The sequence below is a fragment of the Tiliqua scincoides genome, chromosome 1 (genome assembly GCF_035046505.1).
Source record: "Tiliqua scincoides isolate rTilSci1 chromosome 1, rTilSci1.hap2, whole genome shotgun sequence".
In the NCBI taxonomy this organism is placed as follows: Eukaryota; Metazoa; Chordata; class Lepidosauria; order Squamata; family Scincidae; genus Tiliqua; species Tiliqua scincoides.
The window spans coordinates 157,964,817-157,990,752 of NC_089821.1; the positions used below are offsets into that span (position 1 = coordinate 157,964,817).

Consider the following 25,936-nt stretch of genomic DNA (forward strand, 5'->3'; position numbering starts at 1 on the left):
AAGTATTTGATGCCTCAACCCTACAATTAAAGGTGCCTTTCTTCTTAAATGCCATATTTGAACTTTTCTTTTGTACCCTGAGAGCAGCATTTGCTTTCTTGTTGGGAAAGTTTGCACAGGAAGGTTTTTTGCCAGTGGCAGCCAAGACTGACAGCCTCGCGTATCTGAGAGTCTTTTAAATGGAGAACTTACTTTCATTTCTCATCTTCCCCCCCCCCCCCAAATAATGCATTGTCTCCAGAAAGAGTTGCTTAAGAAAAAGGCAGAAACCAGACATTATGAAATGGTAGGTACTTATCTTTGTCTGATCGCTTTCTCATAGCTGAAAAAAGGAAGCATTTAAAATGCAAATGTATTGCCAGAAATATTGCACCCCCCACACAGCTATTGAATAAAGGAGACTACAAGATAGAGGCCCCTCAATCTGAATTTGTTACACTTCAGAGGCCTGTCTTAAGATGTAAGGGAGGAAGGAATGAAAACTTAAAAAGCTAGTATAAAGTTCATTTAGTATGAAATTTCCTGTTGAGCTGCAGCCAGAGTAGTATTACCGAAGGAAAGAAAAGAAGAGAGTGTGAGTGTGAGTGTGAGTGACAGACATCCTATCCAAGAAGGCTTGCAGTGCAGTCCTGTACAGTTCTACTCAGAAGTCAGCCCCATTGAGTCCCAATGGACTTACTCCCAGGTAAGTGTGAATAGGGTTGCAGTCTTTATGCTCTGCACCTCTTCTCTTTCTCAGACTAGTGTGGCTGCTAGGGTCTTCCAGTCTTCATTTGGGACTTTGTTTATTAATATTAGCAGCTTGAAGTTGCATTGCTAAGCATGGTTATTTGGAAGTAAATCCTACTTCCATAGCAGTATTTGCTCCTGAGTAAATACAATTAGGATTGAGCTGCAAGTTTAATTAGCTCATCACCATCTTTATTGTATTGGCAACCTTCAGTCTCGAAAGACTATGGTATCGCGCTCTGAAAGGTGGTTCTGGCACAGCGTCTAGTGTGGCTATTTCTCTATTATTGGAAGTTTGCCAAGTTGGGCACTGGCAGTGATTCCATGTTCTTTAGAGGACCCCCAGACTGACCCCTGAACTTTGGCAATTGTACCACTCAATGTACCACCTGGGGGTAGGTGGTTGGTGCCAGTTAACCCACTGTGGGGCTTTCCCCCAGTCCCTCCAGCCACCTGGCATTGACTCCATAACGGCATCGTACAAAAATTAAACAGCTACAGGCCTGTACACCTGTTTAGATGTGCCTCCTGCATGCCTTAAGACAGGGGTGCCCAATATGTCGATCGCAAGCTACCAGTCGATCTCGAGGCGAAATGAGTTGATCGCAGGCTTCTCTCCCGTCCACGCATCCCTAGGAGTGAGCCCCTGGCAGGCTTGTGAGCCCAGGGAGCGAGCCCAGGGAATGAGTCCAGGGAGCCCAGGGAGTGAGCACCTGGCAGGCTCCTCCCTGGGAGAGGAGCCGCTGGCAGGCTTCTCTCCCGTCCATGCATCCCTAGGAGTGAGCCCCATTGACTCTACTGGGGCTGACTTACCTTTCCCCTGTTTTTGCACTGGTATGTATGGAGATCTGCCCCCCCCCCAACTTCCATCTGTTGGTTCTGTGTGCAAGGGGTTTTGCACTGGTCTTGCTGTGATGTCTATACAGAGATCTTCCCTCCCCCACACCTTTCCCCTGCTTTTGCACTGGTATGTATGGAGATCTGCCCCCCCCCCACTTCCATCTGTTGGTTCTGTGTGCAAGGGGTTTTGCACTGGTCTTGCTGTGATGTCTATACAGAGATCTTCCCTCCCCCACACCTTTCCCCTGCTTTTGCACTGGTCTGTATAGAGATCTGCTCCCCCCCCACACACTTGTATTGGAATCGAGGAAGATCTGGTGAGGAGGTAGATGTGGTGTCAGCAGTGGCCCCTTTAAGGGTAAGGCCTGGGCATCCAGCAGAGTGTGCTGCACAGCTGCAGCCACTTGAAGGCAATAGGGCTGTCAGGGCTGTCATATATCCCTAAGAGCACCTGAGGCAGGAAGGGCTCCACTTATTTATGTGAGTCAGCCTTTTCCTACATGAAGATCATTAAGTCCAAGTTCCACCATGACTGATGAGCATTTGGAAGTGTGCTTGAAGCTGGCTGTCAGCAGCTACTGTCCGACTATGCATCCTTGGCTGATTCACTTCAGTGCAAGTCATCAAAGTAAACTCAAGTAATTACAAAAAATGTTTATAGTTAATTATGTTGTGTTGTGGAATATTGGCTCATGCGGTTATGCAAGGTACACCAACATACATTGTACACATAAATGTTATATGTTATGATGGTGCGAACATTGTAAAAAAACTCTGGTAGATCTCCAGGCCTTGCTGGGTTTCAAAGTAGCTCTCGAGCCAAAAAAGTGTGAGCACCCCTGCCTTAAGAAAATAAGCAGAAATAAACTATTGACCATGTAACACCCATTTCAGATGTCATGGCAAACTATGTTGACTTTCAGGAGCAAGGCCTGGGACTTGTGCATCCCCTCCCTTTTCTGCATGTATGGTGGGGGTAGGGGGAGTGATACATCAAGCCTTCTGTATCAATCAAGGAAAAGTAATGTGTTCTTTTTCAGAAGTGTTTTTCAGAGAGGTCACTTATCATTAGGTGCTTCTAGAGCACCATGAAATTCCAAGGCTATTGGAAATACCACACAAATATCCATTTAGTGGGAACAACACAGTTGTATTGGTGATATTTTGGAGGTGGCAGCTGACGAGTTCTTTTTGCCAGCCAGAAGGAGTCGGTTCTTGATATCGTGGCATATGCATACTATTAATGTACGTGGTTTTTTTATACCAGTTTAATTCTCATGCCATCTTCCAATGAAACCTGGGAACTGTAGTTTTGGTGAAGAGGTTAAAAATGCTCTACTAGAGATCCCTAACCTACTTTATAGAACTACAGTGGGCTCTCCTTATCTGTGAACTCAACACCTGCGGTTTTGAGCATCTGTGGATGCTGAGTCCGTGCTTCATAAGGCCTCCCTGATGTGAAAGGAAGCCATTGCTGGTTCATGCTGGCGGCTTGTGGCTTCCGGAAGTGTTCTGAGGTGGGGACTGGCGTGACCTCCAAAGGGCTGAGCACTGCCTCCAGGTGAGTAATTGAGGTGCCATGCTGGTCCACTCTGTAGTTCCCAGTATCTGTGTATTTTGATATCTGCGGGGAGTCCTGGAGTGGATCCCCCACAGATATTGATGGCCCACTGTACAGTCCCCAAGGTTCCCTAGCTAGAGGACCTGACAGTTAAACCACTTTTAAGGTTGTGATATAGATGTGCCCTGAAAGAGTTAATTATTCCAACTCACTACAAATTTACAGGATGTTTTGACTGGTTTTGCCTGTCATTTCAGCATTGATCTGGCAATCTATATTTGCTTGGTGCTTTGTTGAGCACCGGTAGTACCATTGCTAGTTTGATAGAGGGAAAAATTAATATGCCCAGCCCTCGCTGAAGCATTGATAGTGCAGAGAACTGGATTTATTTTTACATTTGGTACTGAATCACAATGCGTGGAGAACTTTCTAGAACACACTTCAGCTTTACCAGCTTTAAAAAAAATCTATTTGTAACTAGAATAACATACTATTACTAAAATATCAGGTTTTTTTTGTGTCTGCACAATAACTGACTGTGGAGCTGTCAACTCCATGTCACACTTGGAGCTTCTCTACAGAGGCAGAACCGTTTTTTACTTTTGACAGATCTGAAAATAAATTATCATGACTTGACTGTACGGGACCACACAGAGCTTCATTTCTCAGAAGGCGCTATTGTTTAGAATTAAAATTGTAAGAAGCTGCAATCCCAAGTGTAGTTGTTTTATTTATTTTTAAGACAACCGTCATGGTGGCGGATGTACTGTGTGCATAATAACCCTGTGAAAACTATATGCTAGCTACCATTGTAAAGTATAGCTTGCATTCTGCAGCAGTGGTTGTCAAACCTTTTAGTGCTGGGACCCACTTTTTAGAATGATGATCTGTTGGAACCCACTGGAAGTGATGTCATTAACCTGGAAGCAATATAATGGCAGGAAAATTTTTGACACCCACACGTCAAAATTAAATTGAGTATGTAAGTAAGTAAATTAAAAGTTTACAATAAGTGTTTGTTTAAAAATTTATTTAAAAGAAGAACCCTTCTAACCCTTCCAAGCAGTTGTTGATCTGTATAAAAAGAATTCCCCAGACATCCCAAAGGCTGCAGAGGCTATTCACACTTACCTGGGAGTAAGCCCCATTGACTATCATTGTTAAAAACATATACATATATAGTAGCCTGTTAAAAGTACAGATCTCTAACATTTCCCCAAATGCAGTCACATACCATGGTAGCATCAAGTCTAATATATTAAAAATAAAATACACATTGAAATGAATGGGGTCTCACCGACCCACAGTTTGAGAATCACTGTTAAGAGATTTGCAAGTGTATGCCTACAATCACCTTTATTGCTGGATTCTAAAACTTGCCACAGCAGAAAGATTTTGCAGTATCTTTTTGGAAAATACTGAGGGCCAATTCAAAAATTCAGAAAGTACAGTTCCTAGAATTGTACTTTCCAATGGTGGGTAGGAGTTTGTGTGTAGGGATACTCTGCAAATGGAACTCTGTTGTGTTGGGGGAAACAAGTTTTTAATGTGGGTGTTTCTTTCCATCCTTATGCAATCTCCCACCTGGAGTCTAAAATGATATGCTCCTGCCTGGAATAGTTTTCTCTTGTGATCTGCTATTTGAGAAGACTGGGAATTTGTTCATCTAAAACGCATTTCTCTTTCTATCAGGGCTGGTCAAAACCCAACCCAGGGACCAGATCCAGGGTTTTGCAGAACCCTTCCACACAGTGAGCAGACCTTTTGTTCTGCTCCTGCACCGCTCATTCTCCTGGTAGATCTGGACTCTGGGTTGCTCTGTGCAGTCACGCCTGCTTGAACATCCTGTCGTGCAGCCTTCTGGGACATCGGGCAACAGACACAACTGCCCATAGTGTCCCAGAGCCCAGATCTACCCAGGAAAGGAACCACACAGAGGCGGAACCAATAGCTGCAGTCTGCATTTTTGGAGGACCGCAGTCGCACCTTCGGGCACCGCTGCTTTATACCATTGAGATTTTAACACTGATATTTTAAGTTGTTGCAGTGCCAGAACTCTAATTCCTTTACTTTTTTCTAGTTCTATCAGTTTTAGGTTGCTATGCACATTGCCCCAAAAAAGCATGCACATAGTGGGAAATTGTAAATTTGACTTAGGGATGCGTGTGTCTGCATATACCTTTTTGTTTTACCTGCCAGTGTGAAACACTTTGTACTTTAAATGTGATGGAAAAAGATGGCATGGATCCAGAAGTGCATGAGTGGAATGTCACTTGCTAAATGGGCCTTTCCTGCCCTCTCCTTTCCATTGCATTCCCTTCCCTAAATCCTCTCTTAGGGTCCCAAAATATTGTGGTAGTGGTCTTCAATCTTTTTCGTGTCTCGACCCCAATAAATAAATGAAGGAAAGAGGTATGAGACTGGGGACTACCATCGTTGTTCTGCACCCCTCCCAGGACCCTATCCACCCACTCCCACCCAGTTACTGCCCAGTTCCCACCCCCGGAATGCCCTCTTAGCACTGTTCACTGCAATTAAATATTTTTATGAGAACAGAAAAAGTTACCGTGAAGTCTGGCACCAGTGAAAACTATTTCAGCATAATTTCTAAGGACCTGAGCAGGACTGGGACACAATCTCCCAGCACCTGAAGGGGTACCCCAGATGCTTCTCCCTTTACCTGGTGGTACTCTAGTCCAGTGGTCTTCAACCTTTTTCTTTCCAGTAAGTTTCATGATCCCATTGGGATCCGGACCCCAAGGTTAAAGAACACTGCCTTATGGGACCTCTCAGAAGATACCACTTGCCAATTTTCACATCTTCCTTCATCCCATGCTACATTTCGCACCATTTCAGAGGGTGTTTCAACTCTTGGTAACTGCTTTTTGGGGTTGCAAAGGGCTGCAGTGAGAGAGAGCGTGGTTGGGAGAGCTCGGTTTCCTGACTAATATTCTGCTTGCCCAGTTGTAGATTCAAGCCAATGTCTGCAGAAGTCCTATTTAGTAAAGGTTTACTTTGTGTGCTTTGTTTAATAGCTGAAAAACTATTCCAAATTCCCTTAAAGGCTGTACCTTTAAGTCTGCACAAGTGTGAAAAAAATTCACCTATTTCCACCAACTGGAAAAAGTTTCCAATTTCTGGCAACTAGTTGCATATGTCTTGATACCTAGGACCTTGGAAGTTTGCATCCCAGTTTGTGTGTGTGAGAAACCAAGGTCTTCTACATGCCAAGCATGTGCTTTGCTACTGAGATATGGCACCTTCCCTTCAGCAAAACTCTGCCCCGAAGAAAAACCACATGAAACTCTCCTAAGCACAGTGCATTATATTTTTTTTTGAAAATTTGAAACCATGATCACAGTTCCACAAATTAGCCGGAGACTGCTCTTCCGCCATCATTAACAAAATGACAACTTTAACAAAAAAATATGAAGCATGTTTTGGTGCTTGAAAGTGTGGTTTTTTCCTAGCTTTTTCCTAGCTTTGAAGTGCCTGAGGTATATTTAATTTACTATTCTGTATGCTCCCTAGTTGGCACTTTGGAATATTGTGCTTAATTTTAGCAGCAGAATTTTTGTGCAGAGCCCAGATATAAATTCCTGGTTTATTTGAAGCTTCAAGCCTTCAAGGACAGACCATAAAATGAACTCTACAGGGAGGAGGAGCAGAAAATGTTGTAAATGAATTTATTTTAGAGAACTTGGAACACTTAAGAGATGAACTGGGGTTGGGGCTTGGCATCTGTTGACTTAAAAGTGTAGCATGCAGTAGAATTAGGAGTTTAAGTTGATTGGGCGGTTCCTTGCCTTCATTAAAGATAAGAAAACTCCAGTGGTTTCATACCAGAGACTATGGGAAAGGCAGCTAATGAAATTATGGTACACTTAATAGGGAAAAAGCACACTATTTATATGGATTCAGAAATATGTGTGGCTGACTAGTAATCCTAGATGCAGAATTTTTAGATTAGAATTTAAAAGCTTGTGACTTACAGAGTATGAACTTGGACATTAGAAAATCAATGAACCTGCAAATCATATAATTGAGAACACAACTTTAGCTGTTTCTACTCAGAAGTAAGTCTCTTGGTTCAATGGGGCTTACTCCTAGGAAATTGTGTGTGTGGGATCGTAACCTTTGCACTTATTGCTTTATTAGTTCATTGCTAATTTATTGTGTTTTGCTTTTCTAAAAATATGCATTTTTATTAGTGCGTTAAGGATTGTAGGCTATAGTACTGGCCCTGGAACGAATTCAGTGAGAGAATTCCTATTGCTAGATAACCCTTTTGGGAAGAGGGAGAGTAGGTGTAGTGTAATGGCTAAGAGATGGGCAGCCCAATCCTGAGCTGCCTGGAATGTGGGGCTGCCGCGGCATCCTGAGTGTGACCAGGCAATCACTGGCAGCTCCTCAGGGGAAGGGGATGTTCGTCTCACAGTTTTAGAATAAAACAAGGTTTACCAACATGCGTCATTGCCCCATAAAACTGCAATGATATATATACACTTGTCCTAGATTTATTTTTGTTATCGGTTACTTTGAACGCTCGTGTTGTTGAGAAGCAGTCTTAGTTTTGTTGATTAATAGTAAACAAAGATGCTCCAACTTAAATTTCTAAGACTCAAAGTGGATTTGTCACGCTTCAGCAATTCTACAATAATGCTCAACAAGCACTTAACACCCATCTTTCAGCCAGTTCGTGTTGAAAGTACTGCCAGCTGCTATCTCTTGTATTCAGGCAGTAGGAAGTAAAGCACAAGTTGTCCAAGAAGTAAGTGTAAAAGAACATTTGCAGAAGGATTAAAATTATTCCTAGAACTATATGGTTGGGATTAACTCAGCAGACATTATTGCATATTTATGTTTGGGATGCATAACTTGCAGAAACAAACCCAGTGATTTGTACAGCAGTATGAAGTAGGTCATGCTAAAATTGCTGTGAAGGATGCATTGGACAAAGGTGATTGAGGTGGCATGACCCAGAGATTTGTTGCTCCAAATTAGGAAAATCCTCACTGTGTCATTAGGTGACTTGAATGATGTCTACCCACATGTTGTTCATCACTACGCCAACAACTGTAATCCTAATAAGTGGGAAATTGGACAGTGTTAATGTATGATCATGACCTGGCTACAAAGCACTTCTGTGGTTTTTCAGCAAGAGCTTGGGCATGCCTAATGAAATGTTTGACAACTCTGCCCTTTCACACATCAGAACCAACCCCTTTTGAAACTCTGCTCACTTTCAAAAGAAGTGTGCCACTTGTTGCATGGGTATATATGGTGCTGGGAGCATGCCTGACCATGCAAATAGCATGTCTATTTCTGTGTTGCTTTGACTCTGATTTCATAGACCTTTGGGTTAAAAGACCAATGTTAGTTCATTGGAGCATGATCCACCACCCCCCTCCCCACTGCTGGCTTGTGATAGTTGCTTTTGAAAATTCTGCACCAGCTGCATCTTGCTTGGGCATTCAGACTTTCAAGCAGTGTCACATCCTGGGAGCTTTCTGGCTCTAAGATATAGGGCCATTTGTGGTCACAGAAGATGTGCCTTTGGCCCTTGGCTTTCCTCACCAACTTCACTGATAATGTCATCAGGAACCCTATGCTCATCAGGACACAGGTCTCCTGAGCAGTTGAGAAGTCATCAGCCTTATGCTTCCTAAGAATGTGACATAAGAAGAGATGACCATCTCGACTGGGATGTGCAATAGGAAACCCATTAAGGACCATCTCAGAACATCAGAGACTATTCCTGTCCTATTTTCGTTCACTTGCTAGTCCCTTCTTTCATTCTGTGTGCTTATGCATTTCTCCTCCTTTCCATTATCTCCTGCCTCTTTTATGTTATTACTTAACAACCATTACTATTTATGGCTGTTTGCATGTGTGGCCTTCTTCCAATTTCTTGATCCTCTTATTGTATATTTATCGTGCCAACATCCATATCTTTGTCCCTCTTGGTGCCAGTCCATTGAGGTATGTCATGAGCCATTCCACCTAGGCCCCTACCCACATGTTCAGACCCCCTTGTGCATATATTGCACATGTCTCAGAGCACATCTGTGACATGTGGCATGGAGACTTGCTTCTCTTGTTTCCATAAGCCCAAAACTTGTGCATAGTGTTCTGGATCTTGGCCCATGTTATATTGTTTTGATCTTGTATTAATTGTAAACCTCATATTGTTTTTGCATTTTCATGAGGTTTATGGTTGACTTAATGTGTCTATGCTCTTATTAATTTTGTTGTGTTATTGTGGTGGCTTAAGCAAAAGGATGTTTTTAAAAGCTGAATTTTAAATAATTCTAAGCAGCCCATAACCCTGCAGGCATCTTGGCCACAGGACACACAGAAGGATTTCAGTGCCTCAAGGATACACAGTTCATTCCAAGTCCTGGCTTATACTTATATTGCTTTGATTTTAAAGGGTCTAGACATGGTCGGCTATGTCCTGGAGCTTAGACAAAGTTAAGCATATTTCAATGTAAGTTGTGACCATTGCGTTAAAATGTTAGACAGGCTTCTGCCCCACACTTGAGATGGTGCCAAACATGAGGGCTCCTTAAAATACGCAGTAACCGATCTGAAAGCCCTTCTCAGTGCCCTATGCGTGGAGAGTGGCTATAATTACTTTTCTACTGAGGAGAAGGCACCCAATGTACCTCAAGACCAGGGGTGCCCAAACCCCGGCCTGGGGGCCACTTGCGGCCCTCGGGGGCTCTCAATCAGGCCCTCTGGGAGCCTCCAGTCTCTAATGAACCTCTGGCCCTCCAGAGACTTGTTGGAGCCCGTGCTGGCCCGATGCAACTGCTGTCAGTAAGAAGATGACTCTTTGTCTTCTCACCTGAACTGTGGGACAAGGGCTCCCTCCACTACTTGCTGTTTCACGTCTGTGATGCAGCAGTGGCAGTGAAGGAAAGACTGGCCTTGCTTTGTGCAAGGCCTTTTATAGGCCTTAAGCTACTGCAAGACCTTCATTCATTCATATAAGTTCAATCTCTAATATATTCATTTATGTAAATTTATTCAAATTTTAAATTGTACATTGATTCTTTTTTCCCTGGCCCCTGACACAGTGTCAGAGAGATGATATGGCCCTCCTGCCAAAATGTTTGGACACCCCTGCTCAAGACTTTGTTCCTCCTTCATCTGGTCCAGGAAGCTGAGCCTTGAAACTGACATGTTTTAGTTTGAGTCGGAATGGACCGTAACTTGGTTTAAGCCCTAGGATGTTCTCTGTTATCTGTGCAGCTAAATTTGATTGATATGAGTGGTTTCTTTTTATGTGCCTTTTTTTTAAAAATAAAAGTATATGTTAAACTCAATTGTATAACAGTATTATTGAGCTAGTCATAAAATACATGACAAAAGAACAGAAAACTTGTCAAAGTGGTTCGCGCCCTTGTCTGTCTTCCTTGTAAAGTCAAGTCTTTTTGAAAACAAGCTTTTTATGGCTTAAAAACCTTGACAAATGCTATGAAAATTATTCTTCAAAACCACAAGTAATCAGGCTTGTACTAACTTTTCTTCTTATGAATATGTATCTTAGCTGGAAAGCACAAAGTCTGTTTGCAGATTATTTTTTTATTACCACAGGAAATATTTTATCCTGGATGCCTGCAGCTTAGAAAGCCACATCTAACTTAATTGAGAAAATCAATGCAGCGGGGATGCCTTGACTTGGTGGAAGAATTTGTTCACAAGTTAGACAAAATCCTATTACTTCAAAGAATCTACAGCTGTCATTTTGTCTCTTGCTGTTAATTTCAGGGATTTGCAGCCATGAAGTAGGAATCTTACTCTGAAAGCAAGAAAATAAGTGCAGTCTTAAGCTAAAATGGATACACATACAAAATGCTATTCCAGATATCCAAATAGGTCTGATGCAACTATTGGCAATCACCAATGACTTTCTTCTCTCCCTTCCAAGGAATCTGTTTTCTGCCTCCTGGCATAGCCGGAATGGTCTCTCCTGCTATTTAAAACCAGGATTGGTGGTGTGACTTGTTGAATGTCAAGTTGGAAGCACAGTGCAATGCCATCTTGGCTGAGGGCTCTGCCTGATTTCCTTTTTAAAAAAAACAATTGCTGTGTGTGGCCAAACCACTGAGAATGAGCATCCTGTAAGCTCCTGTGCTGAATTTCTGGTTTGGGAACTGCTGCTCTGCATTACTTGTATGTGCATTGCTCTCTGTCTCTTCACCCTTTGCTCCTCTGCCCTGTAAAAAGATGCTAGTTCTATAGGGCATAAGGGGGTGACTAGATCGGACTTGTAACCACTTGTGATTCACCAAGCCAAATGCTGACTACTACCCTGCTAGGTACTCAATGTTTCTTGCATGTTTTCTGGAAAATCAGGGGTGAGATGGGATATTGTATTTAGCTGGAGAGTTGCATTTGTCCTTATCAGAAATGGTCACTAGTTTGGCTGGTCAGGTAATTATCGCTTTGTCCAAACTACTGCATCAAAAGATGATAAAGTACACAGCAGTATATCCCTTTAATATGGATGGGAAAAGTTCAAGATACAGAGAAGAGTTTAGATGAATGGGAATGAAGTCTACATAAGCAGATTGCACTTCAGAAGGACTGTAAATTCTGTAAGTTTTGATTGGTAGGAGAGGAGTTCAGCTGCCTTTTGAGGATGCTTCTTTTTCATCAAGACTTTGATTTGCTGTCGGGGATCATACTGGAAGAAAGCAGGCTGAACAAGGGAAGTAAATCCTAGTGGTTAGTGCTCATGCAATCTTCCTGCTCCCCACTTTCCCCCTTTTTTAACTCCCTTTTTTTTACTAGTCAGCAGCTGAATTGCAAAATTCTTAGAGCAAATCTTCTTTAACTAACTTTAACTTTTTTGTTGACAGAGATCAATGTCAGTCTAGGCCCTAAAAAGGGTCATAGTTTAAAATCATTCTTCTTAGTATTCCTAGTCATCTCTAGGCAAAATAAAGAAAAAGAAATAAGGAAGGTGCTTCCGGGTTGAAAGGATTTGCCGGTGACAACACTGTTGCCCAAGGGATACCTGATTTCCAAAAAAAGTCAACTAAGGCAATTTTTGAGGAGACTCCTTTCATGTCCCCCCTTAATACAAAAGGTGTATAATCTAGCAGGGTTCCCCCCTCCCATTTTCTTTGGGAAAGTGCGGCACAGAAAGAGAGGGTTAGTAACATCCTTAGAAACACATCCCCTATATGGCTATTAACCCTGAGGTCAAGAAATAACTACCTTCAGACTGTGCCCCCCCCCCCCAGAAACAGTCACCACAGACTGCTCTGGAATTATGGAAAATGAATAAGGAACTGCTTTGTGAATGGGCACAAACATATGCCTGCCTGCCACCTGGCCAAGAACAACCTTGGCCTGTATGGAAATCTTTAAACAGATTGGGTAGGAAGATCAAAGGACAATTTAAGGAAATGGGGTTTCCCCATAGAAGACCCTTGTGTGAATGTGGAGGACAATTTATTTATACAGGTATTTATATACCGCCTTTCTTTGGTCGTCATATTTCTCCTTAGACTTTAATCCAAGGCTATTTACATAGGCAGGCTGTTCTAAACCCCCATAGGGATTTTTACAACTGAATAGTTCTAGTCTTTCATAGAACTCCTCGTTCCAGCTCACATGTTACCGTGTATATGGTGCCCTTCACTATGTACAGACGAAGATCTTATGTTGGCAAGGGGGAATGCTGTTGAAGTGGCCCGGTACTGGGCTAATGATATCTAATTTTAACCTTTTTATGTATATTATTTTATGTGTATAAAATTATACTTTAGTAGATGCTTCTGACATGAATAAAGAAGAAAGCAACTGCATGAGGTGGAAGAATCTTGTAGTTCTATCTGCTGCCATGACACTAGGCTACAGAAAACAGGCATAGGGGTATCATCTAAGAAAGAACCCCTCCCCCAGGAGACCCTTGAAGGTATCCCAGGGGTACCTATTAAAAATTTAAATCGCTTAGGCTTGATGATGCCATCACATTACCTGATTAGAAGAATGGAGCCCACCTGATCATGTCATCCTACTGTTTTACTCGGTAAAACAGGTAAAAAGAGAGGTTTAGATGCCCAACTCCACAAACATACATAGCTGGTTGATAATGGAGTTTTGAAACAAAGGAGAGAGAGCTGTAGGAGGATTCTAGAGGAGATTTCTAGAGTGCTGAACCTGCACAGGAGCCTCTGTGGACATTAGGGGCATTAGGAATGTCCCAAAACAATGGCAAAATAGGCACACACAAAAAAGTGGTAAGCAGCAGGGCATTCATGTTAGTTTGATTTTTGTTTGAACTTGATACTTCTGGTTTTAGGCTTAACTGCTACTTTTTGGGTTATGGGTCTGATTGTATTTCTGAATGATGGAGATATATACGTAGTTGTACATAGTGGTTCTGTTTATATGAAAGTTGCCTTGTGTACCTCCATTTTGGAGATGGGAAAGTATAATTATATAAGGCTACAGTAAATTGAACACTCTCTCTCTCTCTCTCTCTCTCTCTCTCTTGGAAGTACTAGGGCAATGGAAAATGCAATCTGCCTAATGCAATCTATACTTTGCATTTAATGAGTAGATTTGTTTTCAATTACTGTGTCTGTAACAGCTATCAAGAAGATGCACTGAAGATTCTTCCTTGGAACGAACAGAAGCACAGAGAAGAAGACTGGTGTGAAAGGCCCCCATGCAAGTAAGTAAATAAATGCATGTACATGGATCAGTTCAACAGAGCCCAATTATGTTTGAGGAATTCTGCATGTGCAGGAGTGCTTCTCTTATATTGTAGGAAAGGAAGCAAATGACATATGTAGAACATGGAAATCCTAGGATGCTCAGAGCTTTGGACTGTGGTCACTGAGGTGCCTTCTAAAGTCTTGAGGAAGCTATATACGATTTGCTTGCATCTTATGCCCACTTTACTTGCACAAATTCAAGTATATGATCTTGTGGGCGGGGGGAGTTTAAATACTGCCCTGCCATTCCATTCACCGAGTATGTGCCCTGGAGTGAGGATGGGAGATGGGAGAATGAATCTGTGGTCCCCTCAGTTATTCTCAGTCCCTGTGTGCTTTTTGTAGTTTTTAAAGACAGTATTCTTTCTTTCTTTCTTTCTTTCTTTCTTTCTTTCTTTCTTTCTTTCTTTCTTTCTTTCTTTCTTTCTTTCTTTCTTTCTTTCTTTCTTTCTTTCTCTCTTTCTTTCTCTCTTTCTCTCTTTATTTATTTATTTATTTATTTTTGGGATTTTTGAGGTAATTTTGAGTTTATGTAATTTTAGCTTTGGGTGCTGACTTCAGAAACTAACCCTTGCACAAGATGCAGTCCAACTGTATTGAGAAGACTGCAAAAATGAACAGCAGAACTGTGAAAGCGTATAAGATGCTGCGGGGTAATGCAAACTGCTCTGCAGGGGCTTGGCAGTAGTTCTGGTTTGTGCCTCAATCCAAGCGAACTGCTGGCTCATGCCATCCTTCCACCACCACCCTCACTATAAGTTGCACTGAACTAAAATAGGCTGTTCTCCTCACACCTGTTCTTTTCTGGGTAAAATCCTGGAGGCCAGGTAATGAGTCAACCCAATGTGTTAACAGAGCCCTTTCTGCAAATGAGAACAGTTGTTCATGCCCACAAAGGAATTTTTTTGTTATATATTTTTTTATGTTCTGCTTAAATGGTTATATTTATTCGCTTAAAGGATCTTAATAAAATATGTATTTATGGAAGGACTTGTTGATACAATAATAATATTGATTAACCATGACTAGAAGAAAATTCACTAGGGATAGTTAACTTCCGTGTATGTAGATTTTTTATAATGTTAAAATGTCTTGTTGTACTTGTTGTATAGCAATGGTGAGGTCTGAACTATGATCATCCTACATGTTTTTCTAAAGGTACCAGTTCATAAAAGTACAACTCTTAATCATTTTAACTGTGTTTTAAAAAGTAAGGCTTGAATGTGTCTCGCTAAGTTGAGAACATTTTTGCTTAAAAAGGTCTTTATGAATAAACCTTCTTGCTCATGTCCCACATGAATCTTTAACTGATACCTATAGACTTTAGTTCGTTCAATAATTTTTGGGGGCTTGGTGAATTGTTGAGTAGTGTGTTCATATTAGTAAAATACATTCCATTTTAGTACTTTTTAAACTCTGTGACGCAGATTGACTGTTGAACCAGCGCATCAAGATGAGGGTGCTTTCTTATATGACTCTCAGCCTGAATTGATGATGTACAGGACTACAGAGCTTTCAATAAACTTGGCCACTGATTGGTATTGGAACAGAGCAGAGGCGATTGAAAACTATTCTATGCAGGTAAATGCATAATTGCTAGCATGTTCCTGTTGCTGTGTGTTCAAATATCTTTCTTTTCATGGAGCCCTAAGCACATGTGTTTATACAAAACCAGTCTGAGATCAACCAGTTGCATTGGGAGAGTGACTGATTCCCACTGGACTATTGATACATGACTCTCCCCCAAACTCCCACAGCACACTTGCAGACCATTCATGGCAAACCAGTGTGCTGTGGCACACTGGTTGAAAATAGCTGCGTCAGAGTATTAGGAATTCCACAACGCAAGAGACATTTGAGCCCTGTTCAGGCATTCATGGAATATGCTCTGGTACTGAATTAATAGGAATACACCAGCTAGCCATACCCTTCAGTGTCAACCCAGTGTGTGGCCACTACCCTGTTTCCCCGCCCATACAGTGTTTGTCTGAGGATGGCAGCTCCGAACCAGGAGACTGCATCCATGTGACTTGGATTGTTCAGCTTTCAGGATTCCAAATCATGCGGTTGAATCATCCCTGAGTTCCTTGATCCTTTCTCAGACAAGCCATGTCCCTAAAGGGACATGGTTAGCCAGTGTGCCCCTATTATATCTGGGTACCTGCTTCATTTACGGGGCACTCAGTACATGAATACCTGAGCTCGGCTTTGGTCAAAGAGAGACTTGCAAATCTATTGGGCTCTATCTCATATTGTTTTAATATATCTTGGTGAAAATCTGAATGTAAGAACTGCATTGTTCCAAATGTCCAAGGTCTGTTGAATTTAGCTTTCTGTTGCCTTGGTTGTGAGTAAAATGCTCTTGAACCTCAAAAGATAGGATGCGGTAATAATCACTCCTTGTTACTTTGTACCCAGTATCTGGTACAGTATTTCTCTTCAACAGAGAGTTTCAACTTGGTTGCAGTGGCCAATAGCTGTGATAGGCCTATCCTCCATGAATTTGGCTAATCCCTTTATAAAAGGCATTAAGCTACAGGGTCTTGTCACAACTTGATTAATAAGTTAATTATGTACTGCATGAAGAAATGCTCTTTTATCACTAATCAACTGCCAAGTGACTTAGCAGGTGACTTTAGCACTAGTATTATGAAAGTAGGAGGAAATGAATTGCTTCACAGTACAGACACATAATTTGATGCGTTTCTTTGCTTCTTCTCCCCTAGTCATCTTGTGTTCTAAAAAGCTTCAAATGCTTTAGGCTTCCCGTGTCGATGATGCTCCTACTTTCGATATTTTTTTAGATTATAATCATTGTTCACTTAATGTTGTTTGACTGTGCAACTCAAAACACTGGGAAACTGAGCTCCGTGTAGCCTAGCGCTCAGTGTTCCAGAAGTCCGGTGACAACGTGTGAAGTTTATCGCTGCACATCAGGAAACACCACAGGGCTCAGCAGCAGCTGAAGGGATCCATGTACCAGCACGGATCCCTGAGAGAAATTATTTATTGCAGTCCTATGTGTGCTCACTTGATTGATTAAAATCATCTAACTATCTTTTCCAAGCTCAAGAAAACATTCTTAAATTCTGTATGCATGTTACCTGTATGTCCTTGAGTTTGAGGGTGGGGTAACCAGACCTGTACATAGTACATGTGGGGCCTCTTTACCTGTGGATTTGGCATCTGTGGATTTGCTCCACCGTGAATGCCGAACCCTTGGATTACCCCCCCCCCCCCGCAGACCTCCCAGACATGCCTGGAACTTCATTCCAAGGCTCAAAAAGTCACCCCAATGCGACCGGAACTTCATTCCGGTTGCGTTGGGGAGACTTTTTGAGCCTTGGAGAGGCTGTGTGCCACCTCACGTAGTCTCTGAGGTCCAGAATGGACACTGGAGTGATTTTCAGGTGACTTCTGGAAGTTGCCCAAAAATAGCTCCAGGGGCCATTCAGAGCCTTGGAGAGGCTGCTCAAGGTGGCACATGGCCTCTCTGAGGCTCAGAACAGTTCTGGATGCGAGCAGAGTGGAGCTCTGGTTGTGTTTGGTGCAAAGGTGGGTTCTAGAAATTGCAATTCCCTTATCCATGATTTTCAGTATCCACGGGAGTTCCCAGAACAAAACCTCTGTGGATAAAGAGGCTCCACCTGCATTCTAATTGTTGCTGTGCCACAGATTTATGCAACAACATCCATTCTTGCTGTTCTTTGCTGCTTGAAAAGTAAAAAAAAATAATAATGGAAATATCTGAAACGAGCAAAAACTGCATTCCTGCTATGCTAGTTGGTGTAGAAAGAATATTTGGAGACTGCAGTTCATTTTGCCCTATCAGTTGTCAAATATGATTGACAGAGTTCTGGGAGATGTGACATTAGTACATGCAAATAGCATACTTAACAATAAGTTTTTTTTGACACATCCATTTTATAGAAGTTGCACTGCAATTGCAAAAGTTTTACATTAAATCATTCTGTATGAAATGTATTGGATTGAGTTCCAAACTGATTCAGAGCAGCTGAACCAGTTACTATTTCCCCCCCCCCTGTCCATTTTGTGCCAAATCAAGAAAGTTGGATATTAATGAACCTGATTTGGAACTAACCCCCCCCCCCTTTTTTTAATGGTCTGACACTCTAGTGGCATTAGCTACACTCTTTCCCTTTTTAATAGGTGGATTGTGCTCTATCTCTCATTCGTCTTGGAGTGGAAAGGAACATTCCTGGCCTGCGCGTTCTCTGTGACAATCTGGTGACATTAGAGACACTAGTTTATGAGACTGGAGCTGACATAACTCTGAACCTGAAAGATCTGCAGCAGATGAAAGACATCGAGAAGCTAAGACTATTAATGGTGAAGGTATGTGTTCCTTACTGTGTTCTGGCTGGCTGTGAAAAGGATACAGATCAGTCCTTGGCATCTGCAGGGGTTCCATTCCTGGAACCTGTGTGGATGCCAAAAATTGCTGATAATGAAATTTGTGGTCTTCTCCATTTTCCAAGTTGTGGGGAAGCCGCTCGTGACCTCCCTATTTCTGAGAATGCTTGCCAGAGCCTTCTAGCAGGCACTTCCGGATTTCACAAAACCCGGAAGTGCCTGCCAGAGCCATTCTGAGTTGCATCTGGGAGGTCCTCTGTGGAGTCCTCCCTTGTGAGTTCAGAACCTGTGGATATAAAAACAGCCCACTATATTTCTATAAAAAAATGAAATCTTTCCCTAAACAGGATGAATCCCGCCACTATCAGCTCAGTCTTGTTTGGATTCAGTTTATTTGCCTTCATCTACCCCTGCCCTGAATACTGGTTCAGGATGATTGTCACACTCTAACTCAGTCAAGTACCCTCAAGGAAAGCTTATCTTTTCTCCATAAGCTTAAGGTTATAATCATGTACACCAGTGGTTCTCAAAACAGTGGGTCGTGACCCACCAGTTCCTGTAAAGCCCCGCCCCTTTAAGGTGAAGATTCCCCCGTTCCGTGGGGAGGGGGGAAGGCAGCAACATGATCCACTGGATCACACTACTTTGGAAGGGCTTAAGGTTTTGCTGCCACTTATCAGAACCTGCAGCAGCCTCCGGGGGGGGGGCAGGTAGCCCCCATGCCACTCTCTGCAGAGTTTCCCATGTTGCGGAGACCCTCAAAATCACCATCATGACCTCTTTTGGTTTCGCATTCACGAAACTGGAAGTGGACAGTATCACCATTTTTACTGACTCTACAGTGTGGGGAGCCCTGTGGAGGCTGGTGCGGGGGCTCTCTGCACACCTCAGAGGCTGCTGCAGGTTCTGATAAGTGACAGCAAGCACCTGTTTCCCTTCAAAGCAGTGCAATCCAGCGGATCATGTCGCTGCCTTCCCCCCCTCCCCCACCCCTCTCTCTGCTTTGAGAACCATGCTCTGTGATACGATTTGCATGTTAATTGGTGGTGTGGGAATTGTTTTCTCATGGCTGTTTCTCATGCTTTATTAGTATTGTGTTGTAAGGTACAGGTTGGGTGACTGATACTGTGACTTCTCGTGCCAGCACTGCCCTGTGCCCTAAAGCAAATGTGCATAACATGCTATGCACATCAATCTGCTTTGTGCTCTTTTCTCTAGAATTGCCAGAACACATTCATTTACTGATGTGCGTTCTTTGTTTTGATGGAGATGTTTGTATCAGCACAGTTTGTAGCTTTATGTGCTGTAGGATGTTAACCTTTTAAAAGCAATTTGGTACCAGAAATAAATGAATTGGTCATTCATGTGATGCTAGATGTCGTTGTTTATAATTTAGTTTAGGTTGTATACATGTCCATCTTTCTTTAATTCAAAACCACTGAACTTGTCAGTCATCAGATGAAAGGTACGTGAAGGATGCCTACCAGTGGATGGTCCCATTTCTGCACCGTTGTGAAAATCAGAATCCTGGTCTGGCAAATGAGCTTTTGAAAGAATATTTGGTAACTCTGGCAAAAGAGGACCTAAAATTTCCTCTGAAGATAATTGAACACTCAAAGCCAGCTGTAAGTTCAAATTTTTAAATCACAATGCATGTGTATGTGAAAGCTTTCTTTATGCGTGAGGTTCAGAATGTATTTGCAATTGTATTTTTACTGTGTAACATTCTGGGGATCAGATTGTTTTTGTTTTGTTATGTGCTGGAATTTGCCTGTCCTGCAGCTTTTTTTGTCTTGTTGCAAATGTTTGTCCTCAGTACAAGGGTAAAGTGGAATTCCTAATGCATAATGAATCTGTACCAGGATGTCATAGTATACATTAAGTCTTTAACAACTAGTTACCTGGCAGAGTGGGTATTTACATGCTATGATTCTCTCCTTAATGTCTCTCCAGTAGAACGAAATGTCTCAAATATAGCTCTTTTCCCCACCCTTCCAACATTATTTTTGCATCTTAGCCTTATAACGAATATGTAAAACACGCAAAGCACTGTAGTTCTAACTCAATCTACTACTGATACTTGCCAGTTTTGAATGTTCCCTACCTTAAATATGTCCCTGAAAGTATATAAACAAAGAAAGCACATGTAGGAGAGAGATTTTAAGCCATTAACCACTTCCATAGTTACCCACTGCACCATGCCATGCCATGGTAATTTTCTACATGGGAGTTGGGGTGTGTGCTACACCCACGTGAGCTTACAAAAATGTATCTTTCACCTAGAACCTGAATAGCATTATTCATTCTACCATCTCAGCATTCCTCTACCTTATGGTTACTTCATTGGGATACCTGTATAGTCCAGGCCTTAGGGGAGGGATTGTCAGCAGTAACCAGGAATGTAGCTCTAAAAATGGAGCTGGCCACACATGTGAGACTTCACCGTGAGGACTGTTTGTATGTATGCCAAAGGAAAAAATTCAGTACTGTATTCTCTATCAACCAGTTTAGTTCATGTAACCTGAAGCTAGCCCAAATAAAAGAATGCTTTCAAAATATTATCACACCATGGACTTTAATAGGTCTTCAGAGTTCTGGGATGGCACTGTGGATGCTGTTCTCTGTATCTTTTTTTGAAATGGTTTGGATTTGAAATGTATTTTTTGCCTTTGAAATGCAGGATCCAGCGGGTGCTATTAAGTCAGCACCTGAAAGCCCAATGGAGCCTAGTTTTTTAAAAAATCAAAATAAAAAGCCGTGCTTAATATACACAAGCTGTTTTCTCTGGATGTAATCACTGAAATGTGACATTTAGAGATGGGGGAGAGGTAGGAGTGTTTGTAAGAGAGATTAATGTGTCTACACTAATTTTGGAAGTTATTTGCATCTTCTTGAAGCATTGTGTTTCAGACCAAATCTGAAATTCCTGCATCTTAAAGTGGCATCTTGCTAGGACGTTAATTCTTTACTTTTTGGCAGAAGTAGATTGGCTGTCAACAGCATGTTGAGAGAAAACAGCATTCTAAAGTGTGTGTTGAATCTCTTTATGTGTAAATGAAGCAAATAGCATAATGTTGCTAGTTAAAAGCTTTCGGATTACAAATATTTTTGTTTAACAAATGGCTTGATGGAAAACTCTCTTAGGCTGAAACTAGAAATATCTGGCTATTCCAAACAGCTGCTGTGCTCGCAGGTTACAAATGAGCTTCTGTTGCAGGTTTTGTAATTATAAAAAGATATTTAATAATTCTCAGCTGAACATCTAGAGAGCCTGTGTAATTAACAAAAATCACTGGATTGGTTTTTTTACAGTTGTAATTGTGCTGTTTAAGAGTCAGTTGACTGTTGCACAGAGATATGAGAAAAGCAAACTGCAAATTGAAAAACACCATGGATGTTTTCTTTTCCTCTCAGTGTCAGCAAAAAATAATTTCTGACCAAGACCTGTTGATGATGATTGCATTAGAATGTATCTATAGCTGCAGACGTGATGACCAGCTGTCTTTGTGTTATGACATCTTAGAATGTCTCCCCCAGAGAGGATATGGGTGAGTGTTTGCTTGTACCTAACTTGGGCATTTGTGGACTATTTTTTTAGGAAATTATTCTTCCTCTATGAACAATGGTTCCCAAACTTCTTCAGCCGGCGTCTTCCTTGACCTGGGCCATTGGCCATGGCTCCCCATTAGGGCTACACCCCCATACATTGTATAGGCTGGTGGCTATTTTGTGAGGATTCCATAGCTCCCCTGACTTGTTTCATGGCACCCTGGGGAGACATGGTTCACAGTTTGGGAACCACTTTCTAAGGGAGGTAAGTGAGGAGGAAGTTCATGACCTCTCCCAATCTCATTGTGCTTAAAAGGGTGGGTGTTGAGTAATATCTAGGCAGGTCCTTGGACACAGTGAAGATTGCAAGTTAGGTTGATTGTACTTCTTGTTTGTGAATGTTTCCTAATAGTGTGTGGGTAATTCATAACGTGCTGTGGGGGGTAATAACATGAAAATGTTTGTATCTTTTCCAGCCCTGAAACAGCCATTACAAATAATCTTCATGACCAAGTTGATGAATTGGAGCAAATTCTTAGGTAAGAAGTTTCTGTCTTCCTCCATCTCCCCCAATGCATTGATTTTATTAACATAGCACTGCGTTTTACAGTTCAACATGCCTGCGTAGGTAGTTATGAAAGAGAACTCATAGGTCAGAAATGACTGCAGTCTTAGTAGAAATTACTTTCTGAGCTTGGCCTTTCCACTCACAGTTGTTTATGTCCTAGTTCGTTTTTCTTTTTCCCCTGGGCTTGTGAAGGTAATACATTGTGACAACATATTTAAAGACGGAGCTAGAGAAAGGAATTCTCCGAAACTGAAAGACTCGCAGCCCAGTCCTGTACTTTTCCCCACCATAGCATGCAGTCTTGCCAAAACTGGCTGCCCTGCATGCTGTGCTGAGAGGTGAAACTGGGAGGCTTGGGGAGGGGTAAGGGAAAACATCACTATGGGGTTCCATATTGTCCCTTAATAATGTGTGGTCCTTAGTCTGGACCTGTTAGTATTGATGATGAAGATAATAAGCAAAGTGGAGAATTGGGGCTGAATAAGTGGAGAAAAACACTGATTTTTACTTTTGCAGTGTATCAGAACTTATGGAGAAGCATGGACTCCAAAAACCCATATCCTTTGTAAAAGAGACGCAGAACAGTTCAGAAGAAGCACAGAAGCTGATGATTAGATTAACCAGGCACACAGGTCGCAAGTGAGTAGCAAATGGTGGTGGTTCTTGGCAGATACGAATATCGAAGGGACAACATATTTGAGGCCAAGAAAGGGGGGAGGAGATATGGAACAGGGAGGGTTTGATGCTTCCACTGTCTGTCTTTATTCAGGTCTGTGAATAAAGCAGTTAAAGCTGGTTTACACTACAAAATAAATGTTGACTATTATTTGTCTCTCTTTAAAAGGCAGCCTCCAGTTAATGAAACCCACTGGATGGGACTGTTGCAGGATATGTTGGAAATGCGGCAGAATATCTACACCTGCTTATCAGCAGACACTTGCTACGAGGTAATGCTTGCTGTTTTTCAGTATGTCAGAGTGCACATATCTACTCCGATGCCTCCTTGTCCGAAACATAAGCCATGTAGAAATTAGTGTTTAATTTTGCACAGGAAAATGGAGTCACAACTTTTCTTTAGCCTTTAAATATATGCTGCGTTTATCCTTCTGAGCATTCCAGTTACTCCATCATTAGGCTTTCTCAATGGCGTCACTTGGGGGTGCGGGGGGTGCAGGCCGCACCGGGTGACTCACACAGGGGGTTGACACAATGGGGTGGTGACACACTAAATTTGCGGCGGTTAGGAGTAACCACATCATATTATATACTGTTGGATGTGGAATTTTGAGCGGAATGCAGTGCAAAAAACCTGAGTGAAATATCTCCTTTCTATCAAAAGTCATGGCCAAAATAGAACAAAAAAATGCATGGATCTCTATGAAAAGTGAAAGTGAGCTGTATTGTGCGTTTACTCGAACTTGCCTTAGTCCGTCGGAAAGGGCAGACTGAGAAGAATCCAATGATACCAGAATGGTCCTGAGCCAATGAATGCAGCCCCCAAAAACACCTGAGAAGGAAGTCCCTCCCTCCAAGCAAATGAATGTATTGAGCCCTATGGAAAGCGAAACTAAGCCTCACGGTCGCGTTTACTCGTGAGTAAGCAAACGTGCCTTGGCTGGTGTGAAAGATCAGGTAAAGGAGAGTGCAAGGCTACCAGAATGGTCCAGTTCTGATGGAACTGGAGCTCAACAAGTGCTCCAGAAGACAGCCTCTCCCCCCCCCCCCGCTCCCACTAAAAAGGATCAAAACAGGCTTCAGCTGATAAGATGAACCTTTTTGAGACTTGCAAAGCCTGACAGTGATCTAGTATAAACAGAAGTTCTTAAATTGAACTGGGCACTGGGTAGGTCTGAAAACCTTACTGATTTTGGAGGGGGGTGTTATTGCAGGCAGGCTACAGAGGAAATTCACTTGGTGGAACAGGGCTGGCTTCTGCTTATTTAATTATTTGTTTTACTTTAATTATTTATACTTATTTATTTTAATTTGCCTGATGATGTAACTTCCAGCCATGACGTCATTTCTGGTGGGTCCCAGACAGATTGTCATTCTAAAAAGTGGGTCCCAGTGCTAAAAGTTTGAGAACTGCTGCATTAAGGTGCTAGTACGTTGACACCCGTGGGGGCTGTGTGACACCACTAGTGACCAAAATAACTAAAATCATAATTTGGAAGAATAATACCATCATGTTATATATCAATCAGTGCATAATTTCATGCAGAATGTGTTCTATCTTTGTTCTATCAAAAGGTACAACCAAAAAACCATTGGGGGCAGAGTGATGGTACATCACCACGTTCACCACCTGGGGTATTGCCCTGCCCACTGCATGGGGGGTGACGCACTGGCATCCTGTACCGGGTGACACGAACCCTAGTGAAAGTGCCACTGGGCTTTCTGGACAGTTGGAGCAATAAGGAGCTATTTCAAGAGGCCCCATTTTAAGGATTTTAGGAACAGGGATTTTATGGGGAGCAGTTGTTTCCTGGAATGGGGAGAACATTCAGGCCTCTGGATAGCCCTTCCCCTCTAGATAGGAATCAAGGTCAGCTTGCTCATTGGCTCCTCCAAAGAAAAAGAGTGTCCAGTTTCCTGGACAGACCAGAAAACAGAACTTTACCTAAGCTTCCCTGAACTTACTCTCACCAAAGTGTCATTTCTGAAGCTGGATATATGTTACTTACCCAAATGCCCTGTGGCTATTTCAGTTCTTTTGGAAAATGTTCCTTAAGGAAAGCACTGCTGGCAAATTCCAAGGCCTATGTTTTTGTAATATCAAAGTCTAGAAACGTTCCTTAAATAATAATTAAGTTCAGAGTTCCTTGCGGTTGACAACAGGCATATTGATCCACAGCACAATTAAAAGCAATAACCCAGAATCCTAAGGCACTCACCGCCCTCCAAGTGTTGCAAAAGTGTCGTAGGGTATTTCTGCGCTACTGGGAGAGTCAGCAGGCCAGCACATAGAGGTGTGCTGGCCTCTCTGGAGCCGGCCCAAGGTACGTTTGTGCTGTCAGTGGGCTGCTGTTGCTGGAATTGGGGGAGGGCAGGGGGAAGGTGTTCTAGGGGCGTTCCAGGGCAGTGGGAGGATGGGCAGCAGGCAAGCTGGTGGGAGGACCCAGGAGGGAGGCAGGATCTCCCTCCCAAGTGACTCAGCCCTACAGTGGGCCTCTCGGATCTGCACCACTGATCTGAGAAGCTCCATGGGACGGCTGCTGCATGACACAGGGTAAGGGGAATAAATTCCTCTTTACTCCCAAGTTGTGCTGTAGCCTGACCCAACCCTGTTCTGGATGCAACACAGGCCAGCCTGCCTGCCTGCTCCAGGGCAGGTTAGGATTGAGGTGTGAGACATATTGGTGGGAAACCCAGTTTTCTTCATATGCAGGAATTTAATATAAATTGCTAGCTAAACAACAGAAAGATAAATGATCTGCTGCATCCCTGTAATGTTTATTAAATGGTTCACTGAGCAGAAAGTTCATTTTTAATAACGTCACTCAGGGTGACTATAGACAATTGATATTTTCCTGTTTGCATCTAAAGTGAAATGCAAAATTCAGGTTCTGCAAAAAA

General features: G+C 42.4%; 1 protein-coding gene across 2 annotated transcripts in view; it reads left to right on the forward strand.

Moving 5' to 3' along the window:
* The window catches only part of NBAS (NBAS subunit of NRZ tethering complex), a 215,911-nt gene that overhangs the window by 81,954 nt on the left and 108,021 nt on the right, over positions 1–25,936 (forward strand). For both annotated transcript variants that reach the window (XM_066611939.1, XM_066611948.1), the window contains exons 22-29: positions 13,743–13,826; positions 15,297–15,450; positions 18,040–18,225; positions 19,695–19,868; positions 21,658–21,791; positions 22,269–22,331; positions 22,877–22,999; positions 23,205–23,307. In XM_066611939.1, coding sequence (XP_066468036.1) covers positions 13,743–13,826; positions 15,297–15,450; positions 18,040–18,225; positions 19,695–19,868; positions 21,658–21,791; positions 22,269–22,331; positions 22,877–22,999; positions 23,205–23,307 — 1,021 coding nt within the window. The remainder of the gene's footprint in view (positions 1–13,742; positions 13,827–15,296; positions 15,451–18,039; positions 18,226–19,694; positions 19,869–21,657; positions 21,792–22,268; positions 22,332–22,876; positions 23,000–23,204; positions 23,308–25,936) is intronic.